The sequence below is a fragment of the Neodiprion virginianus genome, chromosome 2 (assembly GCF_021901495.1).
Source record: "Neodiprion virginianus isolate iyNeoVirg1 chromosome 2, iyNeoVirg1.1, whole genome shotgun sequence".
Classification (NCBI taxonomy): Eukaryota; Metazoa; Arthropoda; class Insecta; order Hymenoptera; family Diprionidae; genus Neodiprion; species Neodiprion virginianus.
In genome coordinates this window covers 16,114,168-16,130,786 of record NC_060878.1, presented here as the reverse complement: position 1 = coordinate 16,130,786, position 16,619 = coordinate 16,114,168, and the positions used below count along the sequence as shown (strand labels likewise).

Sequence of the window (16,619 nt, the reverse complement as noted above, 5' to 3'; positions counted from 1 at the left end):
CTTCGATTTATTTTTTTTTTTTTCTTCCTTCCGTTTTCTTTCAATCTTTGATGTTTTGATTCTTGGAATACCGACGACGGCACAACGCAGAGACAATTATTCACCAGCTTGGGAAATTCCAGAGCGATAGTTCTAGGATTTATCACTGAAACTTGAAGTATTCTTCACGTCACAGCGGAGCTTCAAAGTACCCATGTATAAAGTCGCGGATTCAAGAGGATCTCGTTTAACGATTCGACTTACCAAGTAAAAATACAGTTTTAACGTCTCCGCGAGATCAGCGTGTGTTTTCCATGAATGAAAACTCTTTCATTTCACATCGCGGTGTTTTTGCAATTATCAGACACTGTTTGTTCAAAATCAGTATAGAGAGTATCGATAATGAGTGTGACCGAATTTTACAAAATCCAGTGAAGGAAAAACAAAAATATAGCTTACGGTTCTGGTGGCAGAATCGTGAGTGAATATTAGACAGGATTTTAGCCCGTTGTCCAAGGGAAACTGGGGGACTTTAGGTAAAGCTTGCGCCGATCGAGATATTCAACGTCATAGTCAAGAACGTCGTGCATTTCGCTTTACACAAGCGGTGAAGCGTCGCCTTCTGTTTCATACGCGCATAATTTATCGAGGATTTTGAATAAATTATTGTGAAAAAATATTATATCCATGCAAAACTATGCAGAGTGTTGAAAAATAGAGAAGTGAGTTGAGAATTCGGTGAGCTTTAAAGACGCAAGCTTGCGAACAGCTGTAAAACGGAATGAGGATTTTACCACAAGCCGATCCGAAGGGCGGATGAACGGCTGAACGGCTAAACTATAAAGCGAGTTAGGGAAATTAGCAACAAATTGTGGGCCATCATACCGGTTGGGAAATATGGTGGCGGCCTGGTTGTTGGAGAAATGTGTCTCGGTGGAGCAGTAGGTTCCCGGTGAATGTGACACGTCGTGCTTTCAAGTCTGCACCTAAGGCAGCTCGCATACTAATAAGCTTGTCAGTGGCTGAATGCCCGGCTTTAGGTTAGGCATAATGGCGATTCCGTTACAAGGGACACGTTTGGTTGAAGGTAAGTAGGGATTGAAAAAAGAAAAAGAAAGGTGGAGGATAGAGGCGACAAACGTAGCTTTCACTAAGCCGTCTTACAGGGTGCGTGTAACGATTCAAATATCCGCGCCTCAAATCAACACAAATATTAGAAATGAAATTGACTCTACGTGTCCGTCACGTGGTCTCCGTTTTTGTAATTGTTCACCTTTTTTCTAGGAGACGGGCTCTCTCACTGCTAAACTATTATAAGAGCACAATTTGCCGAATTTTGCTTGTTACAAATGTCGTCTATATTGTGAACAATTTTAAGTTTGATAATAATTCCATAATGCTTTTCTCACAAAAAATATTTAAACGAAGACATAGGTTTAATGATCACTAAATTAGTATGAAATTCTATGTTAAACCCGTTGATGTATCTTCGAAAAGGAAATAACTAATTTACGATTTCAAGGGACGTCTCACCATTAATAATATCGACTGATTTACGGTACTGGTAACAAAAAGATGAGTGATTATTAGTGAAACCATTCGCACATTTATAACGACAAAACTTTGTGGAAACATATAAAATTTATTGTCAGAGAGTATCTAACGATTCAAATTGAGGTGAGACAATTTACGTGGATTAAATTAAGAAATACGATCTATTAATACAATTCTTAACGAAAGAGAGACGATTTACATTTACAATTTTACTTTATGCACCTTTCAACCGGTAATTTGTGTAATGTACGAAGCTAATGATTGAGTGGATGAATGAATGAACAAATAATATGTTTTTCGGCTATTTCTATAAATTTATACAACAAAAATATCAGGAATCTTTACAATTCTCACATTCTATAAGATAAAATATGTTTTTTATCATTTATTTTTTGAAGACTTAAACACACATTTACAAGGTTAAACCTCAGATTAGACGTTAGATTGTCATGTTGCGAAAATATTTCAACAGCGTAGCATCGCGGGATTATAAATATTTTTTAAGATGTATCATGCCACGTATGTCGTGCTGCACTTTCAAAATTTCAGATCATTGACACTGGTGTGTTGAGTTCAGGTTTTTTAGGACTTGCATTATTTATGTTACAGTACTTTGACCCCTAAATGTCAATCACAAATGCTTAATAATACTGCAGTTGTAAAGTACAAAGTACTTTTTGCATACGCAGACGGGGAACTTGTCTTACAATGATATACCAGAGTGGTTTAAAATTTGGTATGGTTCTTCTTTATCCTGGAATAGAACAAAGTACGAATGGGATTTTTGATACGAAGCTTGAGCTCATGTCAGTCATATCCAACGATTTTTAAATTCACCATATTGCTATCGTTAAGTTTCTCATCGCCATTTGAAATGTTTGATTTTTCGAATTAGGATAGGCATTGCAGGCCTAAATCACGTATCCTTCGTGCCATTTCGTTTATTTTACACTTTTTGAAAATATAAATGCCAGAATTCAAGTAGATTTGTTTCATCATTCATCGTGAGAAGTAATCATTACGAGCAGAATCAAAAATGCAGAGTGCCAACGTTTTGAGAAACCCGAGAATCAGGGTTCAATGTTCTAAAAATCACATAATTACTTCAAAAATCGATTTCCGTGTATACCAAAATTGAAAAATTCTCCGAATCCAATAACATCGAACAAATCTCGTGGCCAGGCTGCCTTATTCCTTCGAGTCCAATCCAGTTTGCAATACACCTTGAGTGGGCAGCTTGTGCAGAAACACCACTGGGAGCCAATATCGGGACAGAAATGTTAAGGTCAGGGTATTTATGCCATGTACGTGGCTTGCCGACCGTCAAAAACAACTCCCGTTGGTCGATCGTCTGGCAAAAGGTCTGCAGCACTGACCGTTTTGGTTGGTACCTAGTGACTTATATTACTCCATAGTTACGGTACCAAACGATTTACGAGTCCTTCACCCAAGACGATTTTTTGCAAGAACAAACGCATCTCGATCGGTCTAGTGATCAAAGTAATCAGAAAAATGTTTGATCCGTTTCCAAACTGTGTCATTTGTCACGAACAATCACCTCTTTGCTTCTATTCAATCGCTTCAGCTTGAAAGTTCAGTCGATCTCTGAAGACTCCTGAAGTGACTTTTCACCATTTGTAGATATTTTGATGTTTCTGATTTTACGGAATAGTTATTTTGCTGGCACGGTTTGGTGACGACTGATTCTGATTCAAGATTGCGCAAAACAGGATTTCTTCTGTCAATCACCGATGGAACGAAGACGTTTATGTCAGCATCTGAAGTCAACTGGCAACTACAGCACATTTCCACTATTACAGTAAGCTTTCCGAAAAATCTTCTTCGCAGTCTTGACTTCAGACTGTTAGTTTGAAGCCTTCGCTTTGAAACATCTCGTGAGCCAAAGCGAACGGTAAGAGGGTCTGTAGCTTACTTTCGGATTCAAAGACGGTATAATGAATAGAGGCCGAAGATAACTTTCTCCGATAAGGAGCGTCACGGTAGTTGTCCGCTTGCAGCCTGCGAGAGATCGTTGCGATAAAATGTAACCCCAGGTTTCGGTATAGCAGACTGAGCAAAGCTCTTCCTAAAGCTCAGCGCAGGCTTGACGTCGACTTCTTAAGATAGGTACTCAACCTTGCAAGCTCCACAGGTGGAAGTGCGTCTCATTTTCACGTAACATTATGACGACCATGCGAAGTATCGAAGGTTTGTCAACGTGGTCTGGACATGTGATTAGAGTTGGATTTTATGGCAGATCGACTTCGAGATGTGGTTCGGAGATCTTTACAACATATTGCTGAAAGTCTGAGCGTGGACCAAACGGCTCTGAGCATGAATACATCATATCGCGTTCCGAAGTAGCGGTTGTAATAATTATACCTGAATTTATTAGGGGGTTGAAAGTTCCGGACACGTGCAGTGGCGCGAGCTTTGCTGGGCTTGCGTAACTAAATCCACGCGCTGAACACACAAGCGCAACACACGAATACCGACATTTCGATAATTATCGCTGGCTAACGAGATGTTGCTGAAAAGCGTACTATTACATCTGCAGGGTAAAGGAACAACGGGCAGAAAAACAAAGGCCTGAAGCTATAAAGAGGGCTAATAGCCGAGGCTAGTGCTTCACCCCTTCGTCGTTTCTCATTCCCCGCTTTTCTGTATGTGTGTGTGTGTGTGAAATTACGTGTGTACATGCAAGGGAGAGCATCGCATGCTGATTACTGGATAGCAAGTCGGTGTATCTTGTAATCTTAAAGGGCTGGCGTGAACGGGGAATTGGTCACGTGGCTTCCTACTTAATCATTAGGAGCCATTAAGCCTCGGAGAAAATTAAGTACAACGCACAACGCGATGTGATCTTTAGCTCTACCAGTTGGCAAATCGCCTCTGAAACACTGGCTAATGCCACCGCAAGTTAAACATTCACACTTTTTCACACCGTGGGGGAAAAATATTCGGTAAAAGTTTTCGATCGATAAAATACACGACCCTAATGACCCTGACTTGGAGTTTATTCACCCACCACAATACCCTTAACTTTTTACTTTTCGTTACCTTTGGTGACAATAAAAAAAAAAAAAAAAAAAAAAACACATCTTGCACCTCGAAAATCAAACTCTCGCGAAGATCTCGGAGACGGCTGGATGAAAAAATTTGAAACTCGCAGGATTTTACAATGAAATGATGGGAATGAAAAATTACCATGTCCCGTTTAATTTCAACTTCCAGTTCTATCGGAAATGAACCGATTCTCAATGTTCAACCGACAAATCCATACTTTTCCTTCTTTATCAATTTTTCCAATCAAAAATGAACAATCATGTTTTTTGAAGTTTGTTTATTGATTTTGAAAAAAATGTATCGTCTGTCCGCCAATCGATTTGTCCGACAAACTCCCGCGGTGATCTCGGAAATGGCTTGGAAAATTATCTAAAACTTACAGAATTATACAAAGAAATGATGAAAATAAGAAATGGCCACGTCCCGTTTAATTTTAACTTCCGGTTCTATCGAAAATTAATCGATTTTTAACATTTTACCGGTAAAGGTATACTATTTTCTCCTTGTTACTTTCTCTCAGTAAACGATTATGTTGTACCCAGTTTATGTGTTTATTTTTAAAAAATGTATGAATTTTTTGTCTTCCAGAAATTTTTTCTTCGAAACTTTTTCACTTGGCTTTTAAGTCATATCAGTTTCAGATTTTTGATTCGGCCGTTTTTGAGATCATCGTGGTATTGAAAAGTATCGCAAAAAAACTGTTTTTCCGGCTTGATTTTGGTGAATCTTTATTTCTCTGCCCGGAATTTGAACTCTGATAAAACACCACCGATTGATTATTGTAACGTAATGTAATTTTTGATTAAAATTTGGCAATGAATACACAATTCAAGAATATTACGTACTGGTGCCTGAAATAATAATGATGGAATGGAGATTGTACACTGAGAAAAATTTCATTTGTTATAGTAACTAGAAAAATTCAGTAAAACAGATATCGTTAAAAAAAACTGTTTGAATATTGTTGGAATAACAGAAAACGAGGTACGCGTAACTCTTTTGCGCTATTGTCGATTCTTGTTTGGTAATTGCAACGCAAAAAAAAATAAATAAGGCTTTATCATCATTTTAATATTGCGCAAGCATTAAATTTTCGCAACAGTTGCGAGAAAATATAGTGACAATGATCATAATCAAAAAGAATAGTAACGGATACTAGACTTTCCGGTAACAGCTAGGAAACTAATTTTCATTTTCTACCTAGAACTATATTTTTGGATTGTGGTAAAAAACAAAAATAGTTCAGGGGTAACGCCACTGTAACGGTCCAAAAAAAAAGGTTTTTTCACGAATTTTTTGCTTCCAAAATTGAAGGTAATTGAAAAAAAACTTTTAAGGGTCTTATCGGGCATACATTAAACTTTATTATCAAATTTTTTTACAGCAAAAAAAAAACAAAATGGCGGTTCCACAGCTATCTTCCCGGGGCATGTTTTGCTTGCAGGGCTCCGCGGCACGCAGCACCACTGGTGCACTTTTGAATCTAGAACAAAAAAAAAAAATCTACAATCTAAAGGGTTATAGCTAGAGAATGTCGATCGAATTTTAAAAATTATCAATTTTTGTGGATTTGGCGTGCGTTTGAAAAAAAAAATTGATTTTTGACGAAAAAACGGCTAGTTTTTTGTTAATAAAAAATCAATAAATAAAGTTATTGAAAATCCCGATCGACACTCTCAAGATAATGTTAATGTTCACATCTGGTCAAAATTTCAAGTAAAAAAAATGAAAATTGTTCGAGTGATGCTGCGTGCCATTTTGAAAAACCGTGTTTCGAGAAAAACGCGTTTAAAGTTTTGCGAATAGTTTTTTATTGGAAAAAATAAAAAATAGAAGGTAAAAAAAAATTTTACCGTTAGTCTGCAATCCCAGCACCATACATTTGTCCTTCGATGGCCAAATTTTCGTCTTCTTCGTCTTTCCTGGTGGATTTTTGGAGCGCGCGCGCACTTTTTGCCGCGTCGCTCAGAGATGTCTCCGCGTGTGTAATGCGTTTGGCGTCGGCTTCGATGCAGAAATTATATAACTGTACACAAATTTCCACCTCCAACATCTTGAATATTTGCAAGACGTTGGTAAGGCCGCCATTGAATGTGCAAACAGCGATATCCATCGCGATATGTAGAACAGTTTTTCCGCTTGAAGATGATTTGGGGGCCAAAAAAAAATTTTTCTCGCACGGGACCTTTTTTTCCTTATTCTAGAGGGTTTAAACTATTCTTGAAGCCAATAAAAAAAAAAATCGATTTTTCAAAAAATTCACAGTGGCCATACCCCTTAAGGACTGAGCGGTAATCGGAAATGAAAATTTCTCTCAGTGTATTTATGGTTAAAATCAAGTTCTAGAAATATAGAAAGGACGACACGCGGTTCTCGGATAATAGATTCGTTAACTCGATTTCCGAACTAATTACCCAGCGAAGAATCCAGAAAAGAAAGCCAGCTCAAATCAATTAATTACGGGCTTGCCGTTCAACTCAGTTCTTCATATAAGCCATTGAAACAAGCGTTTTCATCTGTTATCTTCACTCCATCGGACACGGCGTGAATTGCATTGGTAGGTAGCTTGTGATTTTTGCAGATCGCGTCAATTCCAACCGCTTAGCGGTCATAAAACCCCGATGCCTCGAGCAGAATTGCCAGATGCTGCTTCAAGACAGTTTGAACTTTATATACCGCGTTGAATCTTAGTGTTAGTGTCGAAGCGTGCTGGATTTACTCAGAGCCGTATAATCCTCGGGATGCACCATCATGCCGAGTCCCATTTACGTATATCGGTCATTCCATGCGAAATCAGCCAATCTCAGCCCTCGTATCATTTATAATTGCGTTCGGACTTTTTTTTAAGGTAATAGTAGCTGATCCGAGGCTATGAATTTATTGTTGATTTTTTTTTGTACCAAATCACGATCCAGTTACCAAATATTCAAACATCCTTGATGTTCAATTTTTTCAAAAATTTTAAAAAACCTTATTTACTATTTCACTCATTTTATGGTCGGTTTCATGGTGGATTTTTTTTTCAGTAATTCAATCACTTTGAAAATTATTGATCCGTGGTGATCAATGTTTAACGTTTCGATAATATAAAAAAAATTTTGTAACATTTTTTACTCTTTGAAAGCACGTTGATATCAGACCGAAGGTGAAATTAATTTTTTAGAAGTATTCTCAGAAATTTTGAGAGGAGATAACCTGATTTATATTCTAATCGATGAAAATTACTAGAGCATTTGAAAAATTGAATAATAATTAAATTAATGAAAAAGTTGATTGCATGGTGATTAAAATGGGTGATACAATCACTGTACACTTTTTGGACATTTATTAAAGTATGAATAATTAAAAAAGAACCTATGAAACTCGAGAGTAGTGCAAACTGGAAAAAAAAAAAGCAAAGAAAAGTAACAAATAAATTGGGGGGTTTTCATACTACTGCTATTGTATAAAAATTTTCTAGAAAAATTGAAAATCATGATTACTAAAATTGGTTGATTTTTCATGGAATACCCCATATACAATTCTGAAACTCCTTCTGGTAGCCAGTTGTAATGACTCATCTATGCTGTCGGTCCATCAATTTCAGGCTGACAGTATACATTACTTAGTAATTACGAAGTATCGTTTGCTTTCTAAATCGCAATGCTAATGGCATATTGCCCCAAAAGTTCCGAAGGCTCGTGGTTTAGAATACGAAATATTCGGTGATATCGGATTCGAGAATTACAGCATTTCATAAGATCTCCTAAAATTTTTACAGATCGTTAAAAATTTCATCAGACTTCAGAGATTTCGAACGATTTTATATCTAGTTGAAAACATTTCGCAGGATAATTGAGCGATATCAGAAGATGTTACGAAATATCAAATGATTTTACAGCACTTCACAAGCTATTGAAAACGTCTCGAATATTTCGCAGAATTTCTGAGATTTCAGAAACCTTTACGAACTTTTATGACATTTCAAGACTTTTGCAAATTTCAAATATGTGAAGTTTTTACAAGATTTTACAAAATTCCTCAAGACGTCCAAAAATATTTCATGAGGTTTTAAGGCCAGTATCCTGGTCTGGAAATTTGGAAAAATCGATTTTTTTAAATTTACTGTTCAAGAATATTTTGGCCCCAAAGCCAATGTCGAATTTCCAACAGTTAAAAAGTTATGAGCACTTGAGTAAAACAATGCATAGTGTGAACCTCAATAGTGCCTCAATAATTAATGGTGAGAAAAATGTTCGTTATATCTTTTATAGACAGCAACGTCAAAACCGAGGTCAAAACTTCAAACGCGCTTATTTCGAAACTACTTTTTTCAACCTGGTTGGCATCAAATCTTGAGTTGTATTCAATCGATTGACTTCAAATTTGGTACGACCTTCATTACATATTCCTCTATAGCCCAAACTTCGAGTATTGCGAAATTGTTATTGCGACTGTTGGAAGAAAAAAAAAAAAAAAAATTCAAAACATTGAAAAAATGATGGCAAAAAATCAACTTTGACTTCAGTCATCAGTAAGAAAAATTATCTTCACAGTATAATTAATGTTGTGCCATTACGTAAAATCTCATTATTATTGAGATTTCTGATCAGCGTAATCATAGAATCAACTCTTCATTGCAATTCATGTGGCGGAAATTTGACGTATTCAAAGTTTTTTTATTCAAAGATTCGTTTAGAATAACGTCATCGATGTTTCGGTTGTCACAGGCTTCAACACAGCCTAAGCTCGGGTGAGTTCATTCTATTGATCCATCTAATAATTTGACATCTTTTTTGACTAGATTGACAGTAATATGATTAAAAATTACATCACCGTCATTCGATACAAATTTTGCAAATTTCAATTCATCTGGTGAAGTGCACGTATTTTGTGCAAAGGGAGATTTTACGAAAATATTTCCATAATGAAAAAAGTTTGACGGTTACGTTCACTCAAATAATAATTTTCGAAAAATCCCTACCTAAAATGAAAACGTCTGTCCTTTTAAGACAAGCTACTTTATTTTGATTTATTTTTAATATTCTACGATTGATCAGAAAAAAGAGGATTCAATCAACTAAATGTCATATGGACAGTTTTGTCATTAGTCAGTAACATTGCCATAGCACATACATTTTTATCTCTCTGTAAATCAAATGGATTGATATATATAAATGAAAGTTTTATTTTAATCATTTGGAATTGATTTTGTATATTATACACCAATTTGCATATAATTGTTATTTTCATTTCTTTACTTTTCGTAATTTGTGGCATCCTTTGAAATCTGTCAAAACTCCAACCCTCTGCCGAAAGAATATCACACTTACGTACGAACGCTTTTCGTCAACATTGAAATTCTCCAATATGTTTTACATAATCGTGTGACAATGCATGCTTAAATTTTTCCCATAGTTTGTCTACTTAAACTGGTGAGAAATGTATCATTCTCACGAAACATTAGCAAAATATTTTTCGTCAATTGAATTGAGATTAAATGAGACGTGTCTTTTTTAGGAGGGGATTGAATTTTCTTCCAGGTGACGAAAACCACTTAGTACCTAATAAACTTACGATACTTACGCATAATGACAGAAAAATAACTTGAAAAGATTGAACTACTAATTGACTTCGAAAATAAATCAATCCTAACTCATTTGTACACACATGCTGATTATCAGTTATTTTTACAGTCAATGAGAATAAGGAATAATTTTTGCTTAATGGAACAGTTCACAATTTCTTCAAATTATGAATCGTTTTCTTTGCTTCACCGTTTCATGATGACATATTATATGCAAATGTATATGACATAAGAGCAACGACAAATGAATGACTAAAATTCTCGCAGAATATCTACGGTAGAGGTTGTAATTTTAATTCGTAGCTTTTATAATCCTCTAGGATTTTTTTAAGATCCATTTGACCCATTTACTCAAGGAAGTTTCAACCGACGCCAATTAGAAATGTTTGGGCTTGGGATTACTGTCGTACAATTTATCAGCCATATATGCCGGCTGAAAGAGTGTCGAAATATCAGCATCATGCAATATCAGTAGCATTGCAATTCCGAAATGGTAATCACCTTTCACCGTACAAATAACTTTCAACATATTTCTGATCTACTACAAACACGTGAACGTTCCGAGAGGCGGTTTAATGTGGTCAGTACATTAATTATACCCAATGAAAATCGTAATGTCGAAGAGAATGACATTCAATCCATATTTAAATTGTCCATAAATGAATGCCAACTGGGTATCTGAGACTTTCGATTTTACGGTTCACGAATTATGTCAACGAAAGTCGAAATGGAACGCAAAAATAAACCGTACGCGTACGTGGGGAAGAAAACGTCCCTACGGCGCGACGTCTCATTCGTTGAATCAATTGAAATTGACCTTGTATGTGTCCTGCCCCACCTCGCATTCATCGATTATTGGTGAAGGAATAGATAAATGGAGGGGTTTATCAGGGAGGAGGAGAGGGGGGGGGGGGTAATAGCTTTATATTCAAGAAATGTGACTGCGCTGGCCGTTCGAATGAAGTTTGATTGTTGCAGCTGCTCACGGCTGATCGTTAAAAAAAAGATAATCTACGTCTATTGTAGAGGGACGAATTCTTTTACAAATGTGGTTCAATATAAAGCTGATAGCCTCGCTGCCAGGGCAATGGGGTGAGTTTTATCAACGTGGCTCAATCTTTACCGGTCTTTGCTCCTCATACTTTGTGTGTAGAAATGTTTGGCTCGTATCGAAGAACAAATGAGATTAATTCGGTTCTGGTATTTGCTGGAGATACGCAATTCCAAAATTATTATCCAGTGACTTTGAAAACGTTACTTCGAATTTGCTGTTTCAGCAACGCTTTCTACTCTTACAGGTATTTCGACCGTCACTGTCGGACTTCTGATTGCGACGTGGTTTTTGGCGGATGGATTTCGGAAATGGTGTCACAAGGAGTGGAGATTTTTGAGAAGTGCTGTACTGATTCCTGGACCACCGGCCCTTCCGCTGATTGGAAACGCGCTGAAGTTTGCCTGCAATGGGGATGGTAGTACAATCGAAGATGTGTTTGTGATCACATTGACTTTTTTTTAACGTTGTATGATTGTCATGCAGGTTAATTCATAATACGAACCGATGGCGAGTTTTAAAAATTATCCACAGTATAGAGGTTGAATGTAGAAATAAAATAGTCTAGAAGAAAAAATGGGGCCAACATTTTTGTGCTATTTTTATCAGGTGACATATTTTTACTGGCCATATTTTACGTATACAATAGATGAAGGCATAAATCGATTCCTTCAATAAGCACGTAACGCATACCACATGTTTAATTGCGTGAATGGTTTCATAATGGAAGTGAGAAAGGAAAATTAAAACTTGACCTTCTGAAGTCAACTGCCTTCCGAATAATCAATTTATTATTTATAATAGTACGTTGAGATCGCGGTCTTATTTTAACTAACCTGTCTCCATCTCAGTACGAATCAAGTTAACAGGAGGAGACCGGACCCGGACTTTGGATGCACATCGTCACGTATTATTTTTATATTACACACATTTATTTAACTTATTTTTAGAATTGCTGAACCGGATAATTGAAGTATGCCGGCCTTACGACAATCCATTTCGGGTTTGGATGGGACCGAAACTTGTTGTGGTCGTGAAGAATCCTCGAGATGTTGAAGTGAGTACTGCACCAACCTCCGTAAATGCCAAATATCACATTTCACGTATCCATCCAGTCATGAGCGACTATGATTGTTTTTGATTTCGATTTTTGATGATCTTTAAAAGAAGCATATCGGGCGTTCTCCTGAGCTAACACACAGGTTTATTTAGGTAGTCATGAACAGCAAAATTACATCTCATAAACCATACGAGTACCGCTTCTTGGCTTCTTATTTGGGTCCCGGAATCGTCACTGAGTCAGGTAGGTTTTACGATCAACATGTTCACTAGTTATCTCTCACTTTTCAGTCACATTTAGAAACATAGCAGCGATCTGACTTTGCAAAATTTGATAGTTTACCACAGTAACAGTTTAACACAGGCTACTATAAACTTAGTTTCCGATACTGCTACAATATGCCTGTAATATTTCAACTGCTGCAGTATTCTGATTTTCTTATAGCGTAGGAATCAAACTTCAATATATCTATAATAGCGATGTAGGAATATTGCAGCGATGCTGCTACAATAGTATTGAGTGCTGTGTTAGTCAAGCTCAACATGTTTGGTTTCTTAGGTTCCATCCACAGAGCACATCGCAAAGTCATAATGCCGATGGTGAGCGGGAAGTCTTTGAATGCATACATAGACTGCTTTGATCGGCAAAGTCGACGGTGCGTCGAGTGCTTGGCGGGCAAAGTGGGCGAAGGGGAATTCGACGTAATGCACTACATGGACGATTGCACCTTGGATATGGTTTTAGGTGAACTAATGAACTTTCTATAATTTTAAGCTAAATAACTTATTCGTCACAGAGTACCGAATATTTAAAGAAAGAACAAGCTCTTGTTTGTGTTGGGAATGCGCTAGAGCAAGAGAGCGCCCAATCCCTCGACCTAAATTATTCAATTCCCTCGGAACTACAGTAAAGGTTCAGACTTCATGTACGAAGAATTCGAATGTGTTAATACCGGTATAGGAATAACTTATTACTCATACTCGGTCACATAACTATTAGAATAATCCACAATTCGGACGCCTCATTTCCAACGAAGGTTACAGAAACAACAAGTCAAGTCGAGCAACCTAACCAGCTAATCATTTCATTGCAGAAACTGTCATGGGAACTCCTGGCACAGCTCAACATGGCGGATACAAAGGCCTCATAAATTGTTGTGCGACGTGCGTTCACTATTAAAACAATTTTTATCTTGGGCATGTTGCACTTTAACTTTCTGCTGGTCAGTTGAGACACAGGGGTTCAGATCTTGTAATCGAGTTCAATTTTGCAGAGCAATTGCGCTAGCTCACGAGAGGACGATGAAGGTCTGGCTGTATCCGGATTGGCTTTACACCCGCACGACTTCCGGGCGACAGTTCGCCAGTGCTATGGGAGTTTTGCAGAAATTCGCGGCGACTGTGAGTGCGGGTCAATTACTTTGCGAATCCGAAAAGAAAGGAGGTACCCACGCAAATTCGTGATTGCATTGATTGATTTTCAGCTTGTGGCCCGAAAGAAGAACGTACGCCACGAGCCCAAGATTGATAATGATGGTTCAGACAAACTGCGAACAGCCGTTCTGGATCAGTTGATTGCTCACAATGATGAAACAGAGGAAATGGACGACACTCGCCTCAGAGACGCGATATCAAACATCTGGATGCCGGTAATTTGATTAACGAGTCGACAATTCGACAATATTTGTCATCAAGTTTTTTTCGCTTCTAATCAAGCACCAGACTAAGCGAAAATATGAATCCATTTTCAGGCACAAGATCCAACGGCTCTTTCCTGCTCGTTTTTGTTCATGATGTTGGGAATGCACCCAGAAGTTCAGGTTCACATTGTCACCGTCCCTCGTATATAAGTCTGGGTGAGACTTCTCGTTTACTTGGTTTTTTCCCTCAGGACAAGGTGCGAGCAGAAGTAAACGAAATTGTTGGGAACGAAGATATGACGATGGAAAAAATATCTAGATTGACGTACTTGGAGTCAGTGATCAAGGAAACTATCCGTCTATTTCCCGTTGGCCCCGTTATACTGCGCGAATCAACGGCTGACTTTGAATTTGGTGAGTACGAAGGTCATCCCGTCTCAGCGATTATGATCACGGAATCGATCTGTTGCAGAAACTTGCAGTGTCCCAAAGGGTTGCACCCTGGCAGTTATACTCTACGAGATTCACCGCGACCCGAAGTATTGGACGGATCCAGAAAAGTTCAACCCTGACAGATTTACACCAGAAAACTCGGCCAACAGACATCCCTATGCTTTCATACCTTTCAGCGGTGGTATAAGAGGTTGCGTTGGTGGGTCACAGAGATTTGCATTGCGTAGATAATGCGATATTCCGAGCATTAATTCCTTGTTGTCTTTCACCTCTAGGGCGACAGTATGCAATGGTATTGGTGAAAACTTTAGCTGCTCGAATCGTTCAAAAGTACAAAATTGGCTGTGATGGATCCCTGGACACACTGCGACTCAAGGCCGGCGTGTCTATCAGGTCTATCGATGGGTACCGAGTTTCGATCACAAGAGCTTGATCCTGCCTGGTTCCAGTTAGCGTCTTGCGTAATGTAAACAATTAAAATGGTGATACTTTAATATATGTGATATAACATGTGAATATATTTTATCTCCGAACTACGGCAGCGAATGCTTCAGTTTACATTCTATATATTATGGTATAGTATGTAATATGGTATGAAGAATGGTCTCGTCGTTGGAATCGTTGTTTGCAGCTCCACGAGACTTACTTTGGAAGTGGTTGAGACTAATGGCATATAGTTTCGGTAGCTTCAAGGTTTTACTCAGCCTCAGTACGGGAAATTAATATATCATTTCAAAGTAGGTGATTATTCTGCAATCGACAACACACTCTCTCGGGACGATTGAATTGATTCGCTATCCTTGCGTGATTTGGCCAATATGCTTGCATTATTTGATGATAAGTTGCGATTTCTCATCCTCTCCGACATGATCGAAGAATAACTTGATTCTCAATGACATACGTTTCTTGGTACAATCAAGAGTCGCACAATGCTATCGTTAAAAAGAAATGTAGGCTTTCACGATTTACAACGGGTTAAAATATAGGATTTTAGAAGGCTCACATTTCTGGTCAAAACCCTTTCCGAGGGCGACTACAGTGAATTCATCGAAGCAACGGGAAGTGCTATCGAATCAAACATTAAGAAGTATGGACCTTCATTTAATAGTAAGAAAAAGGATAATGGATTTGCGGCCTCTATCGTACTGCATCATCAACGTGTAGAAGACGGTCAGTGTAACGTTGACCTACTTGCCTCCAGCTTTAGTCGATGTCATTCATCACGCCAAGGTCGGTCATAATTCCTTACCTCGTCAAATCATGTGATTTTTGGTACAGTAGCAGCAACTAAGACTGATGTTGCTAATGATTTGAAGCCGCTTGATCCAACCAGCGATCCAAGCCTCGATGAACAACACCATTAGGTATTCAGTCATCGCGCAGCATTTTTAGCTTTACCACTTTTGATTACAATGCGTAAGTCACTTCAGGCAGGATAGTTACTAATCTTTAAAGCGGGTGATAGGTGAAATGGTGAGAGTAAAATTATAGACCCTTATCCCAACTTAATGTTGCTGTTAGGATATTTGATAAGACTGTGATTGATAAAGTTTCGTGACATCTTATGAAACCAACTATTAATGGGTGGCATGGATTCCTGCCAAAACGATTTACCGTAATTAATCTTTCGATATGTAAAAGTACTATTTCTCATGGCAACAGTGCACCAGAGCACCATGACAGGATTAGCGAGTGGTGCTGTACGAACAGCCTGAAATTGAACCTTAAAAAGTGTCAGAGTATATGTTTCTCAAAATCCAGAAACGGGCTCCTATCGGAATACAACATTTGGGGTCACAAATTGATCCGCGTGACTACTATTGAGGATTTGGATATTGCGTTTCACAATGCGTTGACCTTCGCCCTACATATAGGTGTGATAGTGGATGAGGCAATGAGTCGTTACATTTTATTACAAGATCCTCATCCGACTTTAAGTCATCCAAAACAATCACGATGCTCTACTCAGACCCCCTTCAAAGATTTCATATCGTATCAGAGGCCTCCAATAGATTTCACGGGATTTCGAAAGTTTTCCCGAAATTTAAGGGAATTTAAAAGATTTCAAAGAATTTCGGGGCATTTCAAAAGATTTAACGAGAGTTCTTCATATATTTCCGGCAGTTTCATAATATGCCAATAAATTTCTTCAGGTTTCGGGGAATTTCAGCAATTCCCAATGATTTGAGGGGATTTTACGAGTGCTTTGGTCGCATAGCCTGCTTGTAATAGCGGCGGATGAAACACATTG

The 16,619-nt window shown here is 37.9% G+C and overlaps 1 protein-coding gene across 2 annotated transcripts in view; it reads left to right on the top strand.

Annotated features, from left to right (window-relative positions):
* LOC124298074 (cytochrome P450 4C1-like) overlaps positions 1-14,904 on the top strand; it is a 41,114-nt gene extending 26,210 nt beyond the window's left edge. Inside the window, exons 1-12 of one of the 2 annotated variants that reach the window (XM_046749650.1) lie at positions 11,129-11,257; positions 11,464-11,634; positions 12,167-12,273; positions 12,429-12,519; positions 12,835-13,020; positions 13,370-13,439; positions 13,550-13,676; positions 13,760-13,924; positions 14,027-14,095; positions 14,167-14,329; positions 14,388-14,567; positions 14,644-14,904. In XM_046749650.1, coding sequence (XP_046605606.1) covers positions 11,212-11,257; positions 11,464-11,634; positions 12,167-12,273; positions 12,429-12,519; positions 12,835-13,020; positions 13,370-13,439; positions 13,550-13,676; positions 13,760-13,924; positions 14,027-14,095; positions 14,167-14,329; positions 14,388-14,567; positions 14,644-14,801 — 1,533 coding nt within the window. In that variant the 5' untranslated portion in view covers positions 11,129-11,211 and the 3' untranslated portion in view covers positions 14,802-14,904. Of the gene's footprint in view, positions 1-11,128; positions 11,258-11,463; positions 11,635-12,166; positions 12,274-12,428; positions 12,520-12,834; positions 13,021-13,369; positions 13,440-13,549; positions 13,677-13,759; positions 13,925-14,026; positions 14,096-14,166; positions 14,330-14,387; positions 14,568-14,643 lie in introns of those variants that run through there. The other variant, XM_046749651.1, reaches the window with a different exon arrangement.
* The last annotated feature ends 1,715 nt before the right edge of the window (positions 14,905-16,619 follow it).